The sequence below is a fragment of the Dromiciops gliroides genome, chromosome 2, assembly GCF_019393635.1.
Source record: "Dromiciops gliroides isolate mDroGli1 chromosome 2, mDroGli1.pri, whole genome shotgun sequence".
Taxonomy (NCBI): Eukaryota; Metazoa; Chordata; class Mammalia; order Microbiotheria; family Microbiotheriidae; genus Dromiciops; species Dromiciops gliroides.
The window spans coordinates 392189201-392212300 of NC_057862.1; the positions used below are offsets into that span (position 1 = coordinate 392189201).

Below are 23100 nucleotides of genomic sequence, written 5' to 3' on the forward strand. Positions count from 1 at the left end.
ATTAAAGGGTATACTTTTGTGCATGGTTCCAAATTGCTCTCCAGAATGATTAGATGAGTTCACAGCTCCACCAGCAGTGCATTAGTGTTCTAATTTTCCCATATCTTCTCCAGTATTTATCATTTTCCTTTTTTGTCATATTACCCAATTGGATAGGTGTGAGGTGGTACCTCAGAGTAGTTTTAATTTGCATTCCTCTAATCAGTAGTGAGGTGACCTTTCTTAAACCTAGTTCCAGAGATCTGGGCATTGCTTTTTGGCTTGTCATTTTACCTGAACTCAGTAAGGGCTATGCCTCCTATGTTTCCCTGGGGATGGGGCCAGTTTTGGAGGTGAAGAGGAAGGCAATTGCAGAACTTGTTATATATCGCCTAACAACTAGTCATGGAAGTGATTGGGGATCAGAAAACCCTGTTAAGGAGGAGACTTTTAAATTCTAAATAGGCAACTTTTACTTCTGCCTTCATCCTCCCTCTTCCCAACCCCCACCCCATCCACACTACTGTTTAGGTAGGCGTCAGAGGCAGGTTTAGACAGCCAGAGTCTAGGTTAGAAAGGAGCTTCTAGCACCCTTGCCCTATAGGCAGGTAAGGTATGGGCTATGCCTAGTAATAGGTCACAAAGAATGGTAATAACCTTGCTGATAAACTTTAAGCATCAGCTCCACCCATCATTACTCATACCACCCATGTCCCCTCCAGAATGTATCCACCCCTTTTGTTAAGCAAACCAAGGCTTTTTCTCTCTGAAAATATGTTCTGCTTCCAACAAATACAAACTCCCATAAAACCCAAATGGATTATCAAGTCAGATACTGCCTTCCAGTCTAGATTCTTCCTGCCCAACTTGGGCACTGGAATGTTCCTTTCTTTTTTTTTTTTAGAGGAATGTTCATTTCTTTTCTCTTCTTCATTTCTATTCTGCCAGGATGACTGGTTTTTAGAAAGCTCCATTTCAAGTGTATCCCTCATCTTGGGTACTTAAAAATTAGGTACTTACAAATTCTTGCTGATTAGAATTGATTTTCCACCCTTTCATGCACCACAGCCTAGATTTCTTTCAGTCAGCACATTTTTCAAGTACCCACCATTCATTTACCCCATCACATTTATAGAATGCTTTCTGAGTATATAGCACTTGACTAGACTGCCAGTAATGTTCAGATAAGCCTTCCTTAGAGATTACAATCTAGTAAGGAGGCAATAAGAGATATGTACAAATAATTAATATAATACATACATGAAAGCATAGTAAGAGAAGTACCAAGTACTGTGATTTCATTGGATGAAAATATTAATTTCAAGGTACTTTTATGCTTAGCACTGTGCTAGCTGCTATAATCACATAAGAAATATGAGACAATCCTAGCCTTTGACATAAGTTCTTTTCTCTCAGAGGTCCCTGCTTGTTCATTTATTTCATAAATAACCTCAGGTCCTTTTTCCTTCTGACTATGCTTTAAGCCTTCCCCTCTTGTTATCTATCTTTCACCCTCCACACTAATCTTGGCTCTTCAGAGTGCATTTTTTTCTGGCCCAGTATTTATGGGTGGTGTATAAATGCTTATTAACTTAAAGCCCCACATAAAGAAAACAGGAGCCCCCAGGGCCCGCAGTTTTTATAGCATTCACATAAAATAACATGCCCTTGATGGATTATACTGTGTCCTATTAAATTCTTCCTTCCTGGCTAGACAGTTGCTACACATTTCACTCAGGGAAAGAAATGAAGGACAGCAAGGATCTCTTCTCTGTCTTTAGTGACAGCTAGTTCACAGTGAAGTGCTTCCAGTATCAACAGGTAGGATTGATGTTAGTCATCACTAAGAATTTCCTGTTTGTGTTGTGAGACAATGGCACATACTATTAAGGGAAGCTGTGGGGTCATTGCAGGAGTTGGTTGACCAAGAGTATCACCTATTGGGTGATGAAGGGGAAGCAAGGTGTTAGATGGATCTCTAGGTTCCTTTCTGCCTAAGGATTTTATATCTAGTAATACAAGTTTATATCAGTGCTACCTTTCCCTGGGCACTTGGAAAAAAACAAGTTAGTCTGAAAACCTGTGCTCTAGTCACTTGTTAGTCAACTATCTGTAGACAGATTGCCAAATATGAATGAGCATTGGTTTCCTCATTTATGAAATGGAGGTAATTAATGCCTGTCCTACATACTTCATAGTGTTATTGTGTAAGGTTGGTATCATTAACATTTGAAAGAGTTGTGATACTTTGAGAAGTGGCTAAACTCAGTCCCTTTGTGAAGTTAGAGACTTCTAAAATAAGCGCCAATGGAAGCAAAACAGTCTTGTTTCTTATCCTTGCAAACCAGCTTGACAGGTTACTTTTTTTTTGGTAAGGTGGATAAAGAAGCAAGGGAAACAATACAAGTCACCTCTAACAGTGAGAAATTTCCTTTTGCACAGTTTAAGGATTAGGGAAAGACTAAAGTGACTATTTACCAAGAGAAAGTTATCCTCTATAGTTGATCTAAGTTGACTAGTTTTAGGGTTAGCAAAAGTTTGCTGTTTAAGAATTAAGTTGTGTTTAGATTTATTTTATGATAGTTTGAGATTTAATATGTAGGAAAAGCACTCTGTAAACCTTAATGTACTATGTCATTGTGAACTTAAATGAACTGTGCCCAAGATCATCAATAGGGAATTTAGAGGAATAAACACAAGAAACTTCTCCCCCATTAACTCCTATGTTTACATTTCAAAGCTTCTACAAAGTTTTGGTCTTTTCATCAGAAATACTTGGAGGTCCTATTTCATTAAAGGTCCATTTTCTCTCTGCAGGATTATATTAATTTTGGGGGGGGGTAAATTATTCTTGGTTTTAAGCTTACTTTTTGCCTTTTGGATTATAGTACTCCAAACTCTCTTCTCGTATATAGTGGTAGCTGCCGAATCTTGTGTGATCCTGTGGTTTCTAGGTATTTGAACTTTATTTTTGGATGCTTGTAGTATTTTTTTCTTTTTAACCTAAAAATGGAATTTTTTGGCATATATTTCTGGGAATTTTCATTGGGATGCCTCTGAGGTGGTGACCAGTAGATTCTATTTTTACTTTGCCTTCCAGTTCTGACACATGAACCTTAAAGAGAATGGCCAGGAAGCTACTGCTTGATCTACTTTTATAGATTGGGGAAAAAAGCTGACTGCCAAGTCAAAAGTTTTTGAGAATGCTAACCAATGGGTTTTGAGGTCTGGGAAAAATGGAGCAGATGATTAGGCTGAAGTATGAACCTGCTTATCACCTAACCTTGTGGTGCCTGGATGGAAATATAAATTTTCTATTATGGACAATGACTTAACTAGAGACAAAAATCTCTTCTCTGTAGGAACGCTGTGCTCATTACATGGATAACTATTTTGGTTTGTAATTTTAACCTTTCGCCTGCTTCACTGCTCCCACCCACCCTCCTAAAGCCTTCGTACACACTCTGGCAAACAGAAAATATTTGAGTCAGGCAGCTTCCTCACAGTACTTTTGTAAGTTCTAGATATAAGACCTTAACCCTGAACCTCTTCTAGACCTGGACATTAAGGAAAGTTTAAGTAGGACTTTGCCTTATGAGAGTCTTTACTCACTCTGTGAACATAATACTCTGATGGACAGACCTCTCTGTCAAAGGGGAAGTGGCCTTGAGGAAGGACAAGTAGGAATTGGTACCTGGGCAATTTATTTCCTTTCACACAATGCTGTAAGAAGGAATATCATTCATTTCATTGTTAAAGATTATATCCTCCAATTCTAAGACTCTGAAATGATCTTTTATACTCCCAGAGGTTTGAGACTTTATCTTTAGAATATTTTATCCAGGGGGCAGCTAGGTGGCGCGGTGGATAAAGCACCGGCCCTGGAATCAGGAGTACCTGAGTTCAAATCCGGCCTCAGACACTTGACACTTACTAGCTGTGTGACCCTGGGCAAGTCACTTAACCCCTATTGCCCTGCAAAAACAACAACAACAACAACAACAACAACAAACCAAAAAAACAAATCCAGCCTCAGACACTTGACACTCACTAGCTGTGTGACCCTGGGCAAATCACTTAACCCCCCATTGCCCTGCAAAAAAAAAAAAAAATTATCCAAAATGCCTAGCATACTATAATATTAAAGCAGCTGGATCTATGGCTCAGATCATAATCCAAAATCTCCTGATTGCTGCCTGGAATTCCTGTTCCCTTCAGATGGTGAGGAGAGGTTGCTAGAGAGAACAGCTTCCCTTGCAAAAGTGAAAACAAAGCCTGCAGCCATGTCACCGGCTCCTTGCCTGAATCTTCCTGTGCAAGGCTGTTCAGCTGACTCTTTGTAGAATAAGGCATCAGAGAACTCTTTCTTGCTCTAGTCAGCACTGAAGTACTTTAGTTCATCCCTGGGGTGACACTGCCTCCCAGAGGCCCTCACCTGTTGCTGCACCTGTAACAGGGAACATATTTTAGAGATTCAGGAAATGGATTGGCTACTGCAAATAGGGGTTTTACCTAAGATGTCGCCATCCTACAGCCACTGATGATCTACAAGTGTCCTCCAGATGGCATGTTTGGCGAATCCAAAGTATAGAGGTAGACAGGAAGGACAAGGGGAAGGAGGCTGTTCGTGTGGCTGACTTTTGTGCCAAATACTAACTTTGACTCGGGTGTGGAGTTACTGCACTGCTCCTGCTAACTTGGAGAAGATGCTTTGAAGTGGGATCAGAATATTTCTGTCTAATGAAGTAAAGGAATCTACCTGTAAGAACAGAGAATCTCGGTAAAATGTTTAAAACTTAACTTTAGATTATTCTGACTTTTAAAGTTGTTCCCTATGTCCCTTATTTTGTCATTTCCTTTACCTCCCCTATAATATAGAAAAATATGCTTCAGATAGATAAGAGTATAGTGGATCAAAAAGCATTTTCTTCTGAGTTTTTTTTTTTTTTTTGCTTTTCATGGGAAGGGGGGAATGTCTGGGAAACAGAAAGAGTAGGTGAGCTGTGGCTCAAAAAAATTTAAAAAACTGTTACTTTGGCTCTATTTTAAGTGGTTTCTTGGGAGTTTAATCAATTCCTGGTTTCAGTCTCCCTCAGCTCTGGAATGAAAATAGGATAGGGCCACTGCCACAAGTTTCCAAATATTTTACATGTAGTAAAGTTAAACTGCTCCCTGAAAATATTTTTCCATCCGGGCATAAACAGGGACCGACACTTCCCACTTCGAGATGCCCTGTCCCCAGCTGCTTTCTGAGAGACTGAGGCAAGAACACATCAACGAAGAGGGTGGAATGGCAGGGAGCCCCAAAGTTGGAAGGCACACTTGGCCAAATGAGTCTATGCTCAGAGAAGTAACTCCACTTTAATTTCACTATTATAATAAAGGGTAAGTGACACACAGCATAGGAAACTAGTAAAACTTTTGCCTTTTATGATGGGAAAATTACATGCAATTGGTAGTCATAACACTTTTTCTGTACCTCTAGAAGGGAGGAACCCATCTCTTCTTCCCCATCATCCTTTAAGTCATATACAGCACCACACAAGATAGATCGTCCTTATGAGTTTGAAGATATAAATAACAATTCCAAAGCTATAGATGAGGGAAATGATTTTTTAATATTTTATATCTATACATACACAAGGAAGATATAGTCAAGAATGTCCGTGATCTGTTTCCTGGAATAATCAGAATTTAGGGGATTGTAGAGCTGAGAAATCACCCCCTTAACCCACATCCCTCCCCTGTGTTTCATTCAAATGAGTCTAGCCTTTCTAGCAAAGAACTTATGAATACTTTTGTCTGCCACGATGACCTCTCTTAGAAATCTTGTAGGTTTCCTCTTTGTGCTCTCCTTGGGATTTTTCGCCTACAGCTGGCTAAGGAGGATGCAGGGGAATACATCTTTTTACTTAGTCATTCATGTCCAGATCAAATTCAGGATATAGCTCCTTGGTGGTGACACCTCTGATACTGGCTGGAATAAGAGAATGATGACATGAGAAAAATGAAAATTGGGAAAGAGAATGCCGTCAAAATCCTGGCACAAAAATGACCCAACATTTTGATCACAAACTCCTTAATCCCCTCTGTCAGATTCAGACTTTTCACCTAAGGCTTTAAGACTCCCATTTGTCAGTCCTCACATTCCTTACTTTCATATTTTCCTCTTCTCTGGGAAGTGTTTTCTGATGACACCCAACTCCCTCTTTCAATTCCAAATTCTTTCCCTCTTCCCCTCCCCATTGAGAAGGTACAAAAAAACCCCCGTATTTCAAATATGTAGTCATACAAAATATATTTCCATATTAGCCATGTTCTAAAAAATGCAAAAAAGAAGGTTTTTTTATATCACTTTCATTTCCTAATATATCCTTCCTTCTCTATTTATCAAAGAGCTTTCCCTTATAAATAAAAGTGGGGGGGAAAAAAACCAAAACCCAAAACATCCAGTCAAATGTTATATACAGTATTGTATATAACAGTATTGTAGGGGCAGCTAGGTGGCGCAGCGGATAGAGCACTGGCCCTAGATTCAGGAGGACCTGAGTTCAAATTTGGCCTCAGTCACTTGACACGTACTAGCTGTGTGACCCTGGGCAAGTCACTTAACCCCCATTGCCCTGCAGAAAACAAAACCAAACAAACAGTATTGTACCCCACACCAAGAAGGTCAGGAAGTACATTCTCATATCTCTGGGGTCAAGCTTGTTTACATTTTTTTTGAACTTTGGTAGCAAACAATAACAGACACTTCCATATATAGAGTACAACAGGAGAGGATTGTATGTGGAGCTACAAATCTGTAATGTTCATTATAATTTCACAATATTTCATTTCATTTCTTACTGTTCATTGTGTAGTGTTTCCCTGGTTTTGTTTGCTTCCCTTTGCTGCAGTTTATAAGTATTCTGCTTCTCTGTATTCTTCATTGTCCTTACATTGCAATATTATTCCATCATGTTAACATACAATGTGTTCAGCCATTCCTCAATGGATGACCAGGTATTTTATATCCAGGTCTTTGCTACTATAAAAAACCACTACTGCTCAACAAGGAAATAGCAGAGAAAGGGGAAAAGAGGGGAGGAGGAATTAAAGGGAAGGTAGATTAAAGGAAGGATCACCTCTAACTAAACAAACTCAAAGATATTATAGCTTTTTTTTAGGTGACAAAGAATGGTCATGAGGGGATGGCCATGAATGGATGAATGAGTTATGGCTTATAAATGTGATGAGATACAATTTTGGGGGGGGGGGGCAGGGCAATGAGGGTTAAGTGACTTGCCCAGGGTCACACAGCTAGTTAAGTATCAAGTGTCTGAGGCTGGATTTGAACTCAGGTCCTCCTGAATCCAAGGCCAGTGCTTTATCCACTGTGCCACCTAGCTGCCCCCGATGAGATACAATTGTACTGTAAGAAAGAAATAATGACTGAGGTGGTTTCAGAGAAAATTGGGAAAAATTCTATGAACTGATACAGAATTAAGTGAAGAGAGCCAGGAGAACAATTTAAACAATGACAACAATATGTTAAAGCCAAATAACTTTGAAAAAATTAGGAATTCTTACCAGAGTAATGACCAACCACAATTCCAGAGGACTAATGATGAAGCCTGGTGCCTACCTCCTAATAGGGAGACAGACTCAAGAGTGCAGAATGAGACAAAGATTTCTTTTGGACATGGCCAATGTTGAAATTGGTTCTTCTCTAGTTCTCAACTGGGGGTGGGGGTGGAGCATGGGGGTTGGAGTAGGAGGGTGGAAGGCAAATTTTTGCTGATTGGAAAAAAAAAAACCCACATTTAAAAAAAAAGTGTTTATATATATGTATATAGTGCCTTTCTTTTTATCACTGACATGTGGGGTATATATGTGCCTAGTAATAGTATCTTTGGATCAAAGGGTATGAATCTTTTAGTCACTTTCTTAGCATAATTCAAACTGTTTACCAAAATGGTTAGACCAATCCACAGCTATATTGTTTTTGTATGCCTTTCTTTCCAAAAGCCCTCCAACACTGACCATTCCCATCTTTTATCATCTTTACCATTTGCTGGATGTGAGGTGAAACCCTAAGAGTCGTTTTGATTTTCATTTCTTATTAGTGTCTGAGGCTGGATTTGAACTCAGGTCCTCCTGAATCCAGGGCCAGTGCTCTATCCACTGCACCACCTAGCTGCCCCCAATACATATTTTTAAAAAACATAGATAAAAGAAGTTCAGTTTCATATATGAGCCTCCTTTTCTCTATATACTGACATTTCTGTTCATGTTCATAATAAAAAAGAAAATTTAAGAAGAACTCAAAAAGCATATTTACATCTTCCCTCTGCATTATACATAGTCATCCCAGACGTGCCTGGAGTTATGACTAAAGGCTTCCAAAAAGGAGATTCTTAGTAGAAACAAGGTGGATCATTAAAAAACAAAAGGCTTTTGCTGTTGCTGCATTAACAAGTTAGCAACTTGAAGGCAAACAGAATCTCTCAACTAATCCATATAGAGCCTGATATATTAAAATACTCCAATTATCTACCTGAGGTGGGTGGGAGGGACATAATCAGAAAATTGTCCCCATTTAGGTCCTGGGGAAATTGCAGACACTTGTCACAGTCTGTGGCAACTCCCAAAGCAAGCATGTCAATCACATGGATAAGGGTGTTTAGGAACCAAAATACAAACTGCCTAGGGGAAGCTGGATGGCACAGTGGATAAAGCACTGGCCCAAGATTCAGAAGGACCCGAGTTCAAACCTGTCTTCAGACACTTGACACTAACTAGCTGTGTGACCCTGGGCAAGTCACTTAACCCCAATTGCCTCACCAAAAAAAACCACCCCAAAACCAAAATATAAACTGCCTAGCCGTTCCTAGGTGTCTAGAATTGTTAGTAGTGAATAAGAGACAAGGAGCTACAAGAACGGACACAAAGCAGTGACTGCTGGATTGAATGTATCAGGATACTCAAAGAATATGAAAGCCAAAGCAGGGGGTGTGGGGCAGGGAGAGGCAGTCTCTATGAAGCCAGGGAACTTCCAGCTACTCACCTAATTTTCCCATTAACATCTGGCCCACATCTTTAATGTCATTGTACTCATGGAGCAGGGAAATGTGGTCCTCCAACTCAGACACAACGTAGCCTCTGAGAAATGCAGAAAAATAGACAATGAAAAGCTATATGAGGATTAGAAGCTGCAATGACAATCAAGAATAATATGTCTGAAAAAAGAAAAAGAAAACGTCTGCTGAACTAAAGTGAACTGATGTGTGCATAAGGGTTTAGTGGACACGAATGAAGCAATGGACTTGGAGGGTTACAGTTCCGACACTACTGGCTGTATGATCACTGATAAGTCACTTCTCTGAACCAGTTTTCTTATCCATAAGATGGGGTTAATAATGTTTACACAGGCTACTTTACAGTGAGGATGTGAGGCAAAGCCTTGAACACTACAGCAAGAAACTAGGCTGGGTGGGGTATGGGGGAACAAAGGGGAACTGAGAGGTCATTGATATCTTCATTTTATAATAGAGGAAAATGAAGAAAGGAGTGAAGTGACTGAGCCACAGTTGCACAGAGCAGAAGGGGGAGATCAGTTTTGAACTGATGTCCAATCCCACATTGTTTCCACCATGTGGTAGTATTTTGAAAAACAGTTTAGAACTACAGAAGAAAGGTGATTTAACTGTTTATAGTCTACCATAGGGAGCACACTGTAGGACTTATACTCCAAGTGGGTGAATGGCAACGAGAAAAGATTTGTAGGTAACAAATACATTCATAAGAACATTATCTGTAATGAGAAAAAGCTGCAAACAAAGTACGTGGCTGACAACTGGACGACAGCTGAACAAAGGAACTATATTAATGTCATGGAATGCTATTGTGCCATAAGGAATGATGAATATCATTCATAGAATTCATAGGATTCATAGAAGTGTGGGAAGGTCCAGTCGGCATGATGCCAAGTGAACGAAGCATAGCCAAAATTGTACGTCCACAGTGACTACAACAATGTCAGTCAATAAAAGCAACACTGAAAGGTAACGAAATATGGGTCAAATTCAGTGGGCAATGTCGGTACATGGTTATTAATTTAAAGGACAGATCCTTCCTTTCTACTCTACTAACAACTGGTAAATGACAAAAGAGTAAAGTAACAAGATCAGCCTCAATCACTCAATTTGCTATACTCTTGTTTTGGGAGAATGGAGAGAGAGAGAGACAGAGACAGAGAGAGAGGGAGGGGGAGGGGGGAGAGGGAGAGTGTGTGGTGTGTGTGTGTGTGTGTGTGTGTGTTTGGGGAGGGAGGGGAGAAGAAATGTGTGCCAAAATAAAACGTTCAGACAAAGAAGTATGCTTGAGAGAGCACAGCGGAACAAGAATATCTACATGGAATGTGAATGTCAATTCCTCCTCAAACAGTAAAAATCTAGCCAGTTGGTCGTGTTCAATGTTAATCAAACATGGAGCTGGAAAAGAGTTCCAAGAGGGTCATAGACATTAAAATAACAGGAACTTCAAATAGGAGTTTGGGAGTGCCTTTGTAAATGGGGGTAGATGGAGCCTTTTCTATTACCTAGATCCTCTTCACTCCCATCCCCCACCCCATCCAGCCCCTCCAGCTTTGATTGTACTTTCCAGAGAGGTGAACTCCAGACTTCATATTTTTGACAGGGTGAATGATTTGGCCCTAAGAGGCTACTAAAGTACAGGTTAAGGCACTGACTTGATTTCTAAAATTTGTGCTCTATCTCAAAATCTAAGTAGTTCCCTGAAGTCTATGTAGTTCTATGAACTCGAGGAAAGAAACTCTAGGAACAAAGTCTTCAACCCACCAATTCAAAGAGGGGTGAAATTCATGCCAGTTTAACTTTTAGCCTTCAGCCTTGTAATCATGTCTGATGGTCCTGTTTTGTAAGCATTCTTTTTTTTTTCAGTTTTGTTTTGGGCGGGGCAGTGAGGGTTAAGTGACCTGCCCAGGGTCACACAGCTAGTAAGTGTCAAGTGTCTGAGGCCGGATTTGAACTCAGGTCCTTTTGACTCCAGGGCCAGTGCTTTATCCACTATGCCACCTAGCTGCCCCTGTAAGCATTGTTAAGATCTTTTTCAGGTAGGTGTCCATGCTCCAGCTCTATCGCTACATTTTAGAGCTAGAATCAACCTTTGCAATTATCTAGCCCAACCCTCTCCTCCACAGAGAAGGAAAATGAAGGTGTGATTGGATAAAACAAGTTAGTTCTAGAGCTGGAGCCAAGCACTAGGTCTAGCTCTCTTGTTAGCACTGAGCTGTTCCCCTGAGGGCAGGGGCTGGGCCTCCCTCCATAGACAGGAAACTCCCTAAGGAAAGAAACCTTGTGGTATAGTACAGCACAGTGCAATGGGGGAGGGGGGGGGGGGGAAAGGAGGCTCGGGGAATCACAAGAATGAGGTTCTAGTCCTGGTCCTGCCATTGATTAGCTATGAAACATGGGGAAAGTCATTTTTTTTTTTCAGACTCCCAGCTTCTTTATCTTTAAAAGTGGGATAATAAGGTTTGCAGTATCCAACTTTACTGGGGTACTGTGAGCCTCAAAGGTGACATTTATAAACTCTAAAGTAATATATACAGCTGCTATTATACTTCCTTTCAACATCCCCTGAATACTTAACAAGATGCTTTGTCCTCAAACCACGGTATTTAATAAACAAATCCCAACAAAGGTAAGGGATCTCACAACAAATTTAGTAATAAATGTACTCAGCCATCAGTTGGGAGATCTCCTGATCCAAAGCATCCCTCTTTTGCTTTAGCTCCTGGATTTCAAGCCGCAAGGAATCCTCACTGGTATCATCAGCCTGGTCAGATTTGGGAGTGAGCACCTAAACAACATCATGAGAAAGGATATGAGTGCTGACCTTTGGGGTTAGTCCTTTGGGATTGTCTTGGAGGGAGACATCATCTAAAAATGGCATATACAAGATCTCTCCAGTATAAATGGAAGGTCATCTCAGAGAGAAGACAGTAGAAGGGGGTAAGTCATTTCAGCTCTCTAAATCTATGTTTTCTCAACTATAAAATCATCAGTCAGCATGCTCAGCCCCCTGATAGCCGTATCAACTGAACTCTGGGGTTTTCTTCCCAATTTGATCCTGCCAAAAGGAGCAAAGCAGAATGTAAAGGGCTTTGGCCCAACACTTCCTGGTTGTGTGGCCCTGGATAAGTCATTTGATATCCCTGAACCTTGAGTTTTTCTTATCTCCACTTGTACTACCTACCTCCCAGGGTTGTAAAGAAAGGACTTTGTAAAACTTGAAGTGCTCTAAAAATTTTAGCTATTTACCAAGTGACAAGTGGTGGGATTAGGGCTTTCCCAATACCTCACTTTCTCTTTAGCCCTTCTTTCCTCTCAGAGACACTGGAGGGGATGCAGAAGGTAGGTCTCTAAGCTTGGAGAAAAATAAGAAACTGGAACACTTTAGGTTTAAAGAGCAAGCCCCTGGAACATGGACCTAGAATGATTCGGAAGGAACTGAAGAAGATAGTCCAAGGTGAAGAATGGGAAAAACTACTTCTTGACCAAGAATACTAGAATTATTCCTTGGGCTTCAATGAATTGCAATAGATTATCCAGCATTATCTCCTTAATCTCTCTGGACCTCAATTACCTCACATGTAAAATGCCAAGATTAGACTAGATGATCTAAGTCAACCACTATGGGAGATGCTAATAGAGGTAAAAAGATATATAGCAGTCATGAATCTAAAGGAGTTTACTCTAAATAAATCTTAATGGCCTACCAGACAGTTTGAACTGGATGTCCCATAACCATATATATTTAATAATATTTTACTTTCTCCCCAATTACATGTAAAAACAATTTGAAACATTCATTTTTTTTTTTTTTGGTGAGGCAATTGGAGTTAAGTGACTTGCCCAGGGTCACACAGCTAGTAAGTGTTAAGTGTCTGAGGCCAGCTTTGAACTCAGGTCCTCCTGAATCCAGGGCTGGTACTCTATCCACTGCACCACCTAGCTGCCCCCTCAAACATTCATTTAAAAAAAAAATTTGTAGTTACAAATTCTCTCCCTTCCTTTCCTCCTTCATCCCTGAGACAGAAAGCAATCTGATATAGGTTATACATATGCAATCATGTAAAATATATTTACACATGTCATTTTGTGGAAGAAAACCTGAATCCATAGAAATAAATGTGAAAAAAGTGAAAATTGTATGCCTTCAGTCAGCATTAGGAATACATCAGTTTTTTCTCTGAAGGTAATAGCATTTTCATTATTAATCCTTTGGGATCATCTTAGATCATTGCATCGCTGAGAAGAGCTAAGTTATTCACATCATATACCACAACTTGTTTAGCCATTCCCTAATTGATGGGCATCCCCTCAATTTCCAATTGTTTGGTTGGTTTTTTTTCCCCTTGGGTAGGGCAATGAGGGTTAAGTGACTTGCCCAGGGTCACACAGCTAATAAGTGTCAAGTGTCTGAGACTGGATTTAAACTCAGGTCCTCCTGAATCCAAGGCCAGTGTTTTATCCACTGCGCCACCTAGCTGCCTCCCAATTTCCAATTCTTTACTACCAAATTTAACAATTGGAATGACGCCACCTGCTGGAGATTTACTGCAGGATGCTCTGCCATGAGGAGAAGGCGTCTGAGGACAAGACAGGAGGCTCTTTGGCATCAGGAAGTGACGTTTGCTTGTGGGAGGAAGAGGGGGCGAGGCTGGCATTCTTGCTCTTTTTCATCAGGACTCTGGTTGAGTGGAGCTAGGAATGCTCTTTAATAGATAGATGAATCTAGGCCTCTTTCTCTACCAAATTCCTATTCTCCTTAATAAATGCTTAAAAGTCTAACTCTTGTTAAAGTTTATAATTTATTGGCAACCACTCATTAGACATTTTCGACAGACTAGCTAGAATTTTAGCCCCTTACACAAAGAAAAAGCTGCTATAAATATTTTTGTACAAATAGGTCTTTTTCCCTTTTTAAAAATCTCTTTGAGAAACCTGGAAGGGATGCTGAATGAGATGAGCAGAACCAGGAGAACATTGTACATAGTATCAACAACATTGTGATGATCCAACTGTGACAGACTTGACTCTTCTCAGCAGTACAATGGTCCAAGAAAATTCCAAAGGACTCATGATGGAAAATGTTCTCCACATCCAGAAAAAAAGAACTGTGGAATCTAGATGCAGATTGAACCATACTGTTCCTACTTTTTTCGTTTTCGTTTTTTCTTTGAGGTTTTTCCCTTTTATTCTGATTCTTTTTTCACAACATGACTAATGCAGAAATATGTTCAATGTAATTGTACATATATAAGCTATATCAGATTGTCTGCCATCTTGGGGATGGGGGAGGGAAGGAAGGGAGGGAGAAAAATTTGGAACTAGAAATCTTATAAAAACAAATATTGAAAACTATCTCTACATGTAACTAGAAAATAATAAAATACTTTTATGATAAAAAAGAAAAAGAAACTAACAAAAAAAATCCCACCTTCGAAAAAAGAAAAAAAATTTTTTAAACCTGAGACAAAGACCTAGTAGTTGTCCCATAAAGATCTTAAAACTCAGGGGAAGCTAGGTGGTGCAGTGGATCAAGCACCAGCCCTGGATTCAGGAGGACCTGAGTTCAAATCCGGCCTCAGACACTTGACACTTACTAGCTGTGTGACCCTGGGCAAGTCACTTAACCCTCATTGCCCTGGAAAAAAAAGATCTTAAAACTCAACATATCCAAAACTGAACTCATTATCTTTCCCCTAAAACACACCCCACTTCCTAACTACCCTATTGCTATTGAGTTCACCATTCTCCCAGTTACCCAGGCTTGAAAAGTATCATTCTCAACTACTTATTCTGGCTTACGCAACCAAATAAACTGGGTCTTAAAGGATGAGTTTCTAAAGGCAGAGGTAGCAAGATGTGAAGTTGTGTATCTTTCAGGCATCGGGAACAAAGTGAACAAAGGCACAGTCAGAAAAAAATAGCATATTTGTGAAATGGTAGGGAATTCAGTATGGATGAAGTAGGATGCATGAAAGCAAGTTATATGAAATAAGGCTGCAAAGTATGTTGGCACCAGACCCTAGAAGACCTTGAAGGTAAGACTAGGAAGTTTGAGCTTTCCTTTCTAGATGTAAGGATCAGTCAGTCAATCAACCAGTCAACAAACACTGAGGATTTAAAGAAAAGCAAAAACATCATCCTTATCCTCAAAGGTACTCATGCTTTCTTTCTTTCTTTCTTTTTTTTAAAGGTACTCATTCTAATGAGGGAGACATCATCTTTTTTTTCCTTTTCTCAGTAAATACTCCTTTATTTAAAGTTTTGAGTTCCAAATTTTATCCCTCCTTCCCTCCTTCCTTTCCCCACTCCCTGAGGTGGTAAACAATCAGATATAGGTTTATACAAGTTCAATTATGTAAAACATTGCCATATTAGTAATTTTGTACAAGAAAACTTGAATAAAAGAAAAAAAATAGCATGCTTCAGTGTGTTCAATCAATATCAGTTCTTTCTTTGGAGGTGGATAGTATGTTTCACCATTAGTCCTTTGGGATTGTCTTGGAGGGAGACATCATCTAAAAATGGCATATACAAGATCTCTCCAGTATAAATGGAAGGTCATCTCAGAGAGAAGACAGTAGAAGAGGGGTAAGTCATTTAAGCTCTCTAAATCTATGTTTTCTCAACTATAAAACAAGGGAATCAGACCAGGTGACTTCTAAGGTCCCTTACATCTCTAAATCCATGATGCTATGACCAACAGCCAGGAACTAGTAGCTTTTTCATACTCAGTACAATCAAACAATCAACAAGTATCTACTGAGTAGTTGGGGAAGAAGGGGGGTCGGGATGGGGCAGGATTCGACAGGGAATGGGGGTACACACACATACACACACACACACACACACAAAGATATTTAAAATATGAGGGCCAAATGAGCAGTAAAGATCCATTTACTAATATGTGTGCATGCATACACACACCCACACACATATGTTACAGAGAATGAGATCACTGTGGGCTAGAGTGGTCAAACGAGTTATATGAATGTGGCTTGAGTTCAGCTTTGAAGAACAGGCAGGAATGGCAAGATTAAGGTATAGGAATGCAATAGAAAGGTATTGCACCAGAGGAAACAACAAATGTAAGAAATTCTAAGACACATGGGGAGGCCTGTACAAGCTGATAGCAGGAAGTGAAATGATATAGGATGAGATTAGAAAGGTAAGTTGAGGCCAAATTGTGCAAGATTTTAAAAGCCAAATAGAAGAATTTTTATTTTATCCTAGGGACAATAGAGAACCATTAGAGTTTACTGAGCGGAAGAACGCCATGGCCTGATGTGTTGGGTTTTGGGGGGTTTTTTTTGGTGAGGCAGTTGGGGTTAAGTGACTTGCTCAGGGTCACACAGCTAGTGTTAAGCATCTGAGGCTGGATTTGAACTCAGGTCTTCCTGACTTCAGGGCCGGTGCTCTATCTACTGTACCACCTAGCTGCCCCAGCCTGATATGTTCTTAAGGAAAGCCACTTTGGCAACTATCGGAAAGATGGACTGGAGTAAGGAAAGACAGAATCAGAGAATCTTTGATTTAGAACTGGAAAGGACCTAAGGGGCCATAGAGTCTAAGGTCCTCATTATACAAATGGCACAGAAAGGTTAAGTCACATAGCTAATATCTGCAGTGGAATTTCAACCTAGGCCTTCCTGACTCCAGATCTCGTGATCAATTGATGGGGATCCCACTAGTCCAGGTCATGGCCTGGTGATGGCCTAAGGTAGTAGCCGTGTGAATTGTGAGGAAGCAACAATGTAAGAGATGGTGTGGAGGTAGCAATGGCAAGACTTGGCAAATGACTAGATAAGTGAGGTGTAGAACAGTGAAGAGGAAAGAATAATGCCAAGACTGCAAACCTTGAAGAATGGAAGGGACAATGGTGCCCTCAACAGAAATAGGGAAGTCTGGAAGGGTGGAGAGGTGTTGGGGAAAGATAATGAGTTTGTTTTGGACACGCTGAAATAAATATCCATGAAATATCCAATAGGAAATGAACAGGAAACTGGAGATGTGAACCTGGGAGTCATCTTAAAGACTGGAGTTGAAAATTAGATATAGATAAATAGATAAATGGATGGACAGATGGATCCCAGATTAGATATAACTGTTTAATCTACTTGGCTATTTATCTATTGTATCAAGATGATAATTAAACTTATGGAAAGACAAAGCCTTGGAGTATACCCACAGCCTATGGGGCATGATGGGGCAGCTATGAGGAAAAATGAATTGGACTGGGGAGAGACTTGAGGCAGGAAGACCAATTAGGAAGGTATTTCAATAGTCAAGAGGTAATGAGGGTCTGTGTAAGTAGAGAGAAAAGAAGATATGCAAGAGCTGTTGTGGTGAAAGAAAGACAAGACTGTGAAGTTAAAATGAAGGAGTCAAGGATGACACTTGAGGCTGTGAGCCTAGGTGACTGGATAAGTGACAGTACCCTTGAGAGTAGTTCACAAGAGGGGTGGGTTTGAGAAGAAAACAATCATGAATTCTGTTTTGGACATTTTGAGTTTGAGATTGTTAAGGAAAATATAGTTTGAAATGTACAACAGTGGCTGGTGATGCAAAACTTCAGCTCAGGAAAAAGACTAGATTTGAATATATAGATCTGGAAATCATCTGCACAGACTTGTCAATTTAACCCATGGAAGCTTATGAGTTCACCAGGTAAGAGAATGTAGACAAGACAAAGCCCTGGGTTATACCCACAGCTAATGGAGGGAAACATGGAAGAAGATACAGAAAGGAACAATTTGGAACTACGTCCAATGAGCTATAAAACTCTGCATACCCCTCAACTCAGCAAAACCACTACTAAGTCTATATCCCAAAGGGATCAAAGAAAAAAGAAGAGGACTTATATGTACAAAGCTATTTATAGAAGTTCTTGTGGTGGCAAAGAATTGGAAATTGATGGGATGCTCATCAATTAGGGAATGGCTGAACAAGTTGTGATATATGATTATGATGGAATACAATTGTGATATAAAATTTATAAAGGGGATGGTATCAGAAAAACCTGAGAAGACTCATATGAGCTGATGCAAAGTGAAGTGAGCAGAACTAGGATAACATTGTACACAGTAACAGCAATATTGTAATAATGGTCAACTGTGAAAGACTTGGCTACTCTAATCAATACAATGATAGAAGACAATTTCAAAAAACCTACAAAGAAAAATATTATCCACCTCCAGAGAGAATTGATGAACTGTGAGTGCAGACTGAAGCATACTTTTTTCACTTTATTTTTTCTTTTTCTGCAACAAAGCTAATATGGAAATATGTTTTGCATGAATTCACATGTATAATTAATATAATACTGCTTGCCTTCTTAATGGGTAAGGGAGGGGCTAGAGGGATGGAGAGAATTGGGAACTTAAACATTTTAAAAATAAATGTTAAAATATAATTAAAAAATTTTTAAATCTATGAAAAAAAGGGCATTGAGGTCCTTAGCTGAGAGTGTTGGAAAGAGGGGGAGGTATGGGAGGTTTGAAGAGAGAAGATAAAATATGAAACAGCCTCTGTGCAAAGTGGGATAGAGCATCAATTAACGTGGAGAAAAAGGAGTGCTTTGCTACAGGGAGTGCCCCATTACAGTTAGATAATATAAATTAGTAATGCATTCAGTCAGCCTGGTTGCAGGATATTCTCCAGCTTTGTTCAGCAGCACAAGTAGGAGCATGAAAGGCAGGTGATGGGAGTAATACAGGGCTAATTTTGGTCAAGGCATGATTGTCAACAGGACAAGGGAGTAAGGAAATCAAAATTAAAGGGCAAAATGGAGTCAAACTGGTTAACTGTAAGATCAAAGTTGAGAAAGTACTGAAGAGGGCAGCTAGGTGGCACAGTGGATAAAACACTGGCCTTGGATTCAGGAGGACCTGAGTTCAAATCCAGCCTCAGACACTTGACACTTAACTAGGTGTGTGACCCTGGGCAAGTCACTTAACCCTCATGGCTCTGCCATGATCTTGTGGAGGGGGGAGGAAAGGGAGGGAGGGAGAAAAATTTGGAACTCTAAATCTTATGAAAATGAATGTTGAAAACTACCCTTATGAATGTTGAAAATAAAATAAATGTTTGTTGAGAGATATATAAAAAAAGAGAGAGATAAATGGTCAACAGATAAGAATAGTTCTTTAAAAGAATTACAAAAAAAAAAGGGTAATTTAGGGGCAGCTAGGTGGCGCCGTGGATAGAGCACTCAGGAGTACCTGAATTCAAATCCAGCCTCAGACGCTTGACACTTACTAGCTGTGTGACCCTGGGCAAGTCACTTAACCCCAATTGCCTCACCAGAAAAAAAAAAAAAGTACTGAAGGGTGGATGGACAGAGGTCATTATGAGATGAAGAATATATTTAGAGGGGCAGCTAGGTGGCGCAGTGGATAGAGTACCAGCCCTGGATTCAGGAGGAACTGAGTTCAAATCTAGCCTCAGACACTTAACACTTACTAGCTGTGTGACCCTGGGCAAGTCACTTAACCCCAATTGCCTCACCAAAAAAAAAAAGAATATATTTAGGAGGGGTAAGGCATAGGGAAAGATGTAATGATAACTTATGATTGAGAGGTATATCAGAGTTTTTCATGGTGAAGGTATACATGGAGATAGAGTGATGACCCTCCCTGGGGATAAATCATGGGATTTAAGGACATGCCAGATACTGAATGACTTGAGAAAGGAAGGAGAATGACCTGAGGCCAGTAACTGTTAGTCACCATGATTTTGATTTTTAAAAGGCATCAATAAAAAAACAACAAAATGCCCCTAATTTATTTTATTTATTTTTTTGGGGGGGAGGGCAATGAGGATTAAGTGACTTGCCCAGGGTCACACAGCTAGTACATGTCAAGTGTCCGAGGCCAGATTTGAACTCAGGTCCCCCTGAATCCAGGGCTGGTGCTTTAACTTGTATTAAAATTACACCAAAATCAGGGATTACATACTTTTTTGGGGGGGGGGAGGCAATTGGGGTTAAGTGACTTGCTCAGGGTAAGTGTAAGTGTCAAGTGTCTGAGGCTGGATTTGAACTCCTGATTCCAGGGCCAGTGTTCTATCCACTGCGCTACCTAGCTGCCCCCATACTTTTTTAAAAAACAAACAAAAAAAGAAAAATTAGTAGGATTCAGATAAATATAAAGAAAGGGGAGGGCACCTCAGGCTGGTGTGAATATAGTCACAGAGGTGGGAATGAACTTGGTATTTTGTAGGGACTATGAGACTAGTATGACAGGAGCAAAGGAAGCATTTAGAAGGGCAGCTAGGTGGCACAGTGGATAAAGCCCTGGTTCAGGAGGACCCGAGTTCAAATCTGGCCTCAGACACTTGACATGTTCTAGTTGCGTGACTCTGGGTAAGTCACTTAACCCTCATTGCCTGGCAAAGAAATAAAAGTTAGAATGCTAGAACAAGGCCAGATTGTATAAAGTCATATATCTGGCTCAGAAATATCACACTATGCTTTTAGCTGTTTAAGCATTACTATAGGTTTTTGAGCTAGAAGGTAATATGATATGTTTTGGCAAAATTAATCTGAAAATGGAAGTGTGAATGGTGGGTTGGGGGAAGACTGGTAATGGTAAAAGTGAGAAGGTCAATAGTTCATGTATGAAGTGGTAAGGACCTGAACTAATGTTGTGTCCATGGAAATGAAAAGGGACAGGTGAGAAAGACATTACAAAGAAGAATATACAGGATCTGATAAACATGGGGGTGAGAGAGAGAGAGAAAGATCACAAATGACTCCATTTTCTCCAAAATGGAAACTGTCAAAAGATATAGGAGGGGGCAGCTAGGTGGCGCAGTGGATAAAGCACTGGCCTTGGATTCAGGAGGACTTGAGTTCAAATCCAGACTCAGACACTTGACACTAGCTGTGTGACCCTGGGCAAATCACTTAACCCTCACTGCCCTGCAAAAAACCCAAAAACCAAAAACCAAACCAAAAAAGATATAGGAAAGTCAGGAGAAAGGGGCAATTTTGACATGGAGGCGAGATCAGTTTTAAATGCACTGAGTGCATCTAGTGAGATGAAAGCAAGACATCCAAATGGAAAAATACACAGGAGACAATTGGAAATGTAAAACTCACCTGTAAGGTCAGAATGAGAGACAGAGATTTGGAAGTCATCAGCAGAAGTACTGACAGAACAGCAAAAGAAATGGCCACTGAAAACCACAGCATAAGTTATCAAGTATAGTAAGAGAAAGAGAAGAACAGGGAACTGAGGGAAAAGAACCAAGAAGAATGAATAGTTAAGTAGTTGAAAAAGCAGAATAGTATTGACTCATGAAGAGGGAAGAGAGGGCTCCAAGGAGGAGGCAGTGGAGAAGAGGAAGACATTTCTTCAAGAAAGTAAATGAAGGATGAAAAAAAGGTCACTGGGTTTGCCAATTAAAAGGTCAGAGGAGATATCTGAAGAGTTTGAAAGGTAGAGTGGAAAGGGCAGAAATAAGACTGCCAAAGGTTAAAGAGCCAAGTGTCTGATGAAGGCAGCATGTATGTTTGGCAGAGAATGGGAAGGGAGATATGGGATAATAACTAGTGAGGGCAGTAGGAGTAACGTTTTTTTGTTCGTTCCCCCCCCCCCCTTCCAAGATTGGAGACATCTGTGTGCTTAAAGGTAGAGGGGAAGCAACCAGGTGGGAGGAAAAGATGGTAGAGAGAAATTAGGGAGCAAGGTCCTAAAGAAAGCAGAAGGAAGACACAGGGGAGGTTAGCTTTGGACGGGACTCCATCTGAATCTGATGAGTATGAGAAAACATACTTAGAAGCAGAAATATTTTGAGGTAGAGGAGACTGGATAAAGTAACATCAGATATCCTGCCTTGGTCAAGTAGGGGGCAGGTAAGTCATTCGATTCATCACACATTTATTAAACACCTACTATGGCAGCATACACCTAGTGAAGGTGTAAGACCTTGGAAGCAGGAGGAAAGATTTGGAAAACTTGTCGTGAGAACGTCTGCTATGGAATCAGAGATCAAGAAAAGGATTGCTGTGCTGTAACTGAGGAGGCCCAGAGAAATTGGGAAAAATACACTGTGTGACAGGAAGCAAAATTGAGACGGCCCAGGGAGAAAGGAAGGGAAGAAAGAAGTCCTTGGAAGAAGCATGAGAGCTTGAAGATATACTCACAGGGGATCGGAAAGCTGCCGAATGGCGTTTGGGGAGTCCCAGTCGTGCCCTGGAAAGCAACCAAGGGAAAGGGATGGTTAGAGACCTAAGGACTGTGGGTAAGGGTATCTGGGAGCCCAGGGACCCTCTGGAGTGAGGGCAGGTGGGAAAGGGAAACCGGATCAGGTTTTTAAGGCCAGGACATTCGGGAAGGAACAGAGACTGAGGAGGGGTAGACTCTAAAGGGTTGAGAGCCGTCGGGAGTCTCCCAAAGGGGCTGAGAGTCTCTGGATAAAGAGGTGTTAATGGAAGGGGTGGGTTTCTTTAAAGGAGATGAGGTCTCTGATGGGGTTCACTGAAGGCCAATCTCTTAAAAGAGGGGTACAAACATCTTGAGACAGGGGTTTCTGAGGCGGGTAGGATCTTTCGAGAGGGGTGGGGGTCTTTAAAAGGAAGGTGGTCTCTGATGATGCTCATGATGGATTGGGGGGGGGAAGGAAGAAAAGGAATTTATTAAACGCCCACTATGAGTCAGGCACCGTGCTAGGCGCTAAGTTTTGAGGAGGGGTCGCTGCTGAAGGGGCTGAGGTCTCCTGAAAAGGGGGTTTCCGAAGGGTGTCGGATCTTTGGGGAGGGGTCTCGTTCCCGCCACACCTCCGGAGGCCCGGGGTCCCGGGCTCCCCTCCGGAGGATCTCTGCAGCGCGTGGGGCTCCAGGGCTGCCGAGGGAGTGCAGCAGCGGCAGGGCCGAAACTCGCTCTCGGGCCAGGACGAGCGCACTCCCGAAGAAGAGCCCGGAGAGTCCGAGCCAAGCGAGACGAGACCAGGGGAAGAAAGCAGAGACAGGAGCTAAGTAGCGAGGTGGGCGGGGCTGGCGGCGCGCGCGCGCGCGAGTGGTCTGGGCCGGCGCAGTCGCAGA

At 40.9% G+C, this 23100-nt stretch overlaps 1 protein-coding gene across 1 annotated transcript; it reads right to left on the minus strand.

Moving 5' to 3' along the window:
- Positions 1-4912: 4912 nt before the first annotated feature.
- SWI5 (SWI5 homologous recombination repair protein) lies at positions 4913-23015 on the minus strand (the record flags this gene model as incomplete). Its single annotated transcript, XM_043982433.1, has 5 exons — positions 4913-5956; positions 9029-9123; positions 11723-11844; positions 22204-22252; positions 22837-23015. Coding segments are annotated over 5 exons (510 nt in total), but the record flags the coding sequence as incomplete, so codon positions are not given.
- Between the last annotated feature and the right edge of the window lie 85 nt (positions 23016-23100).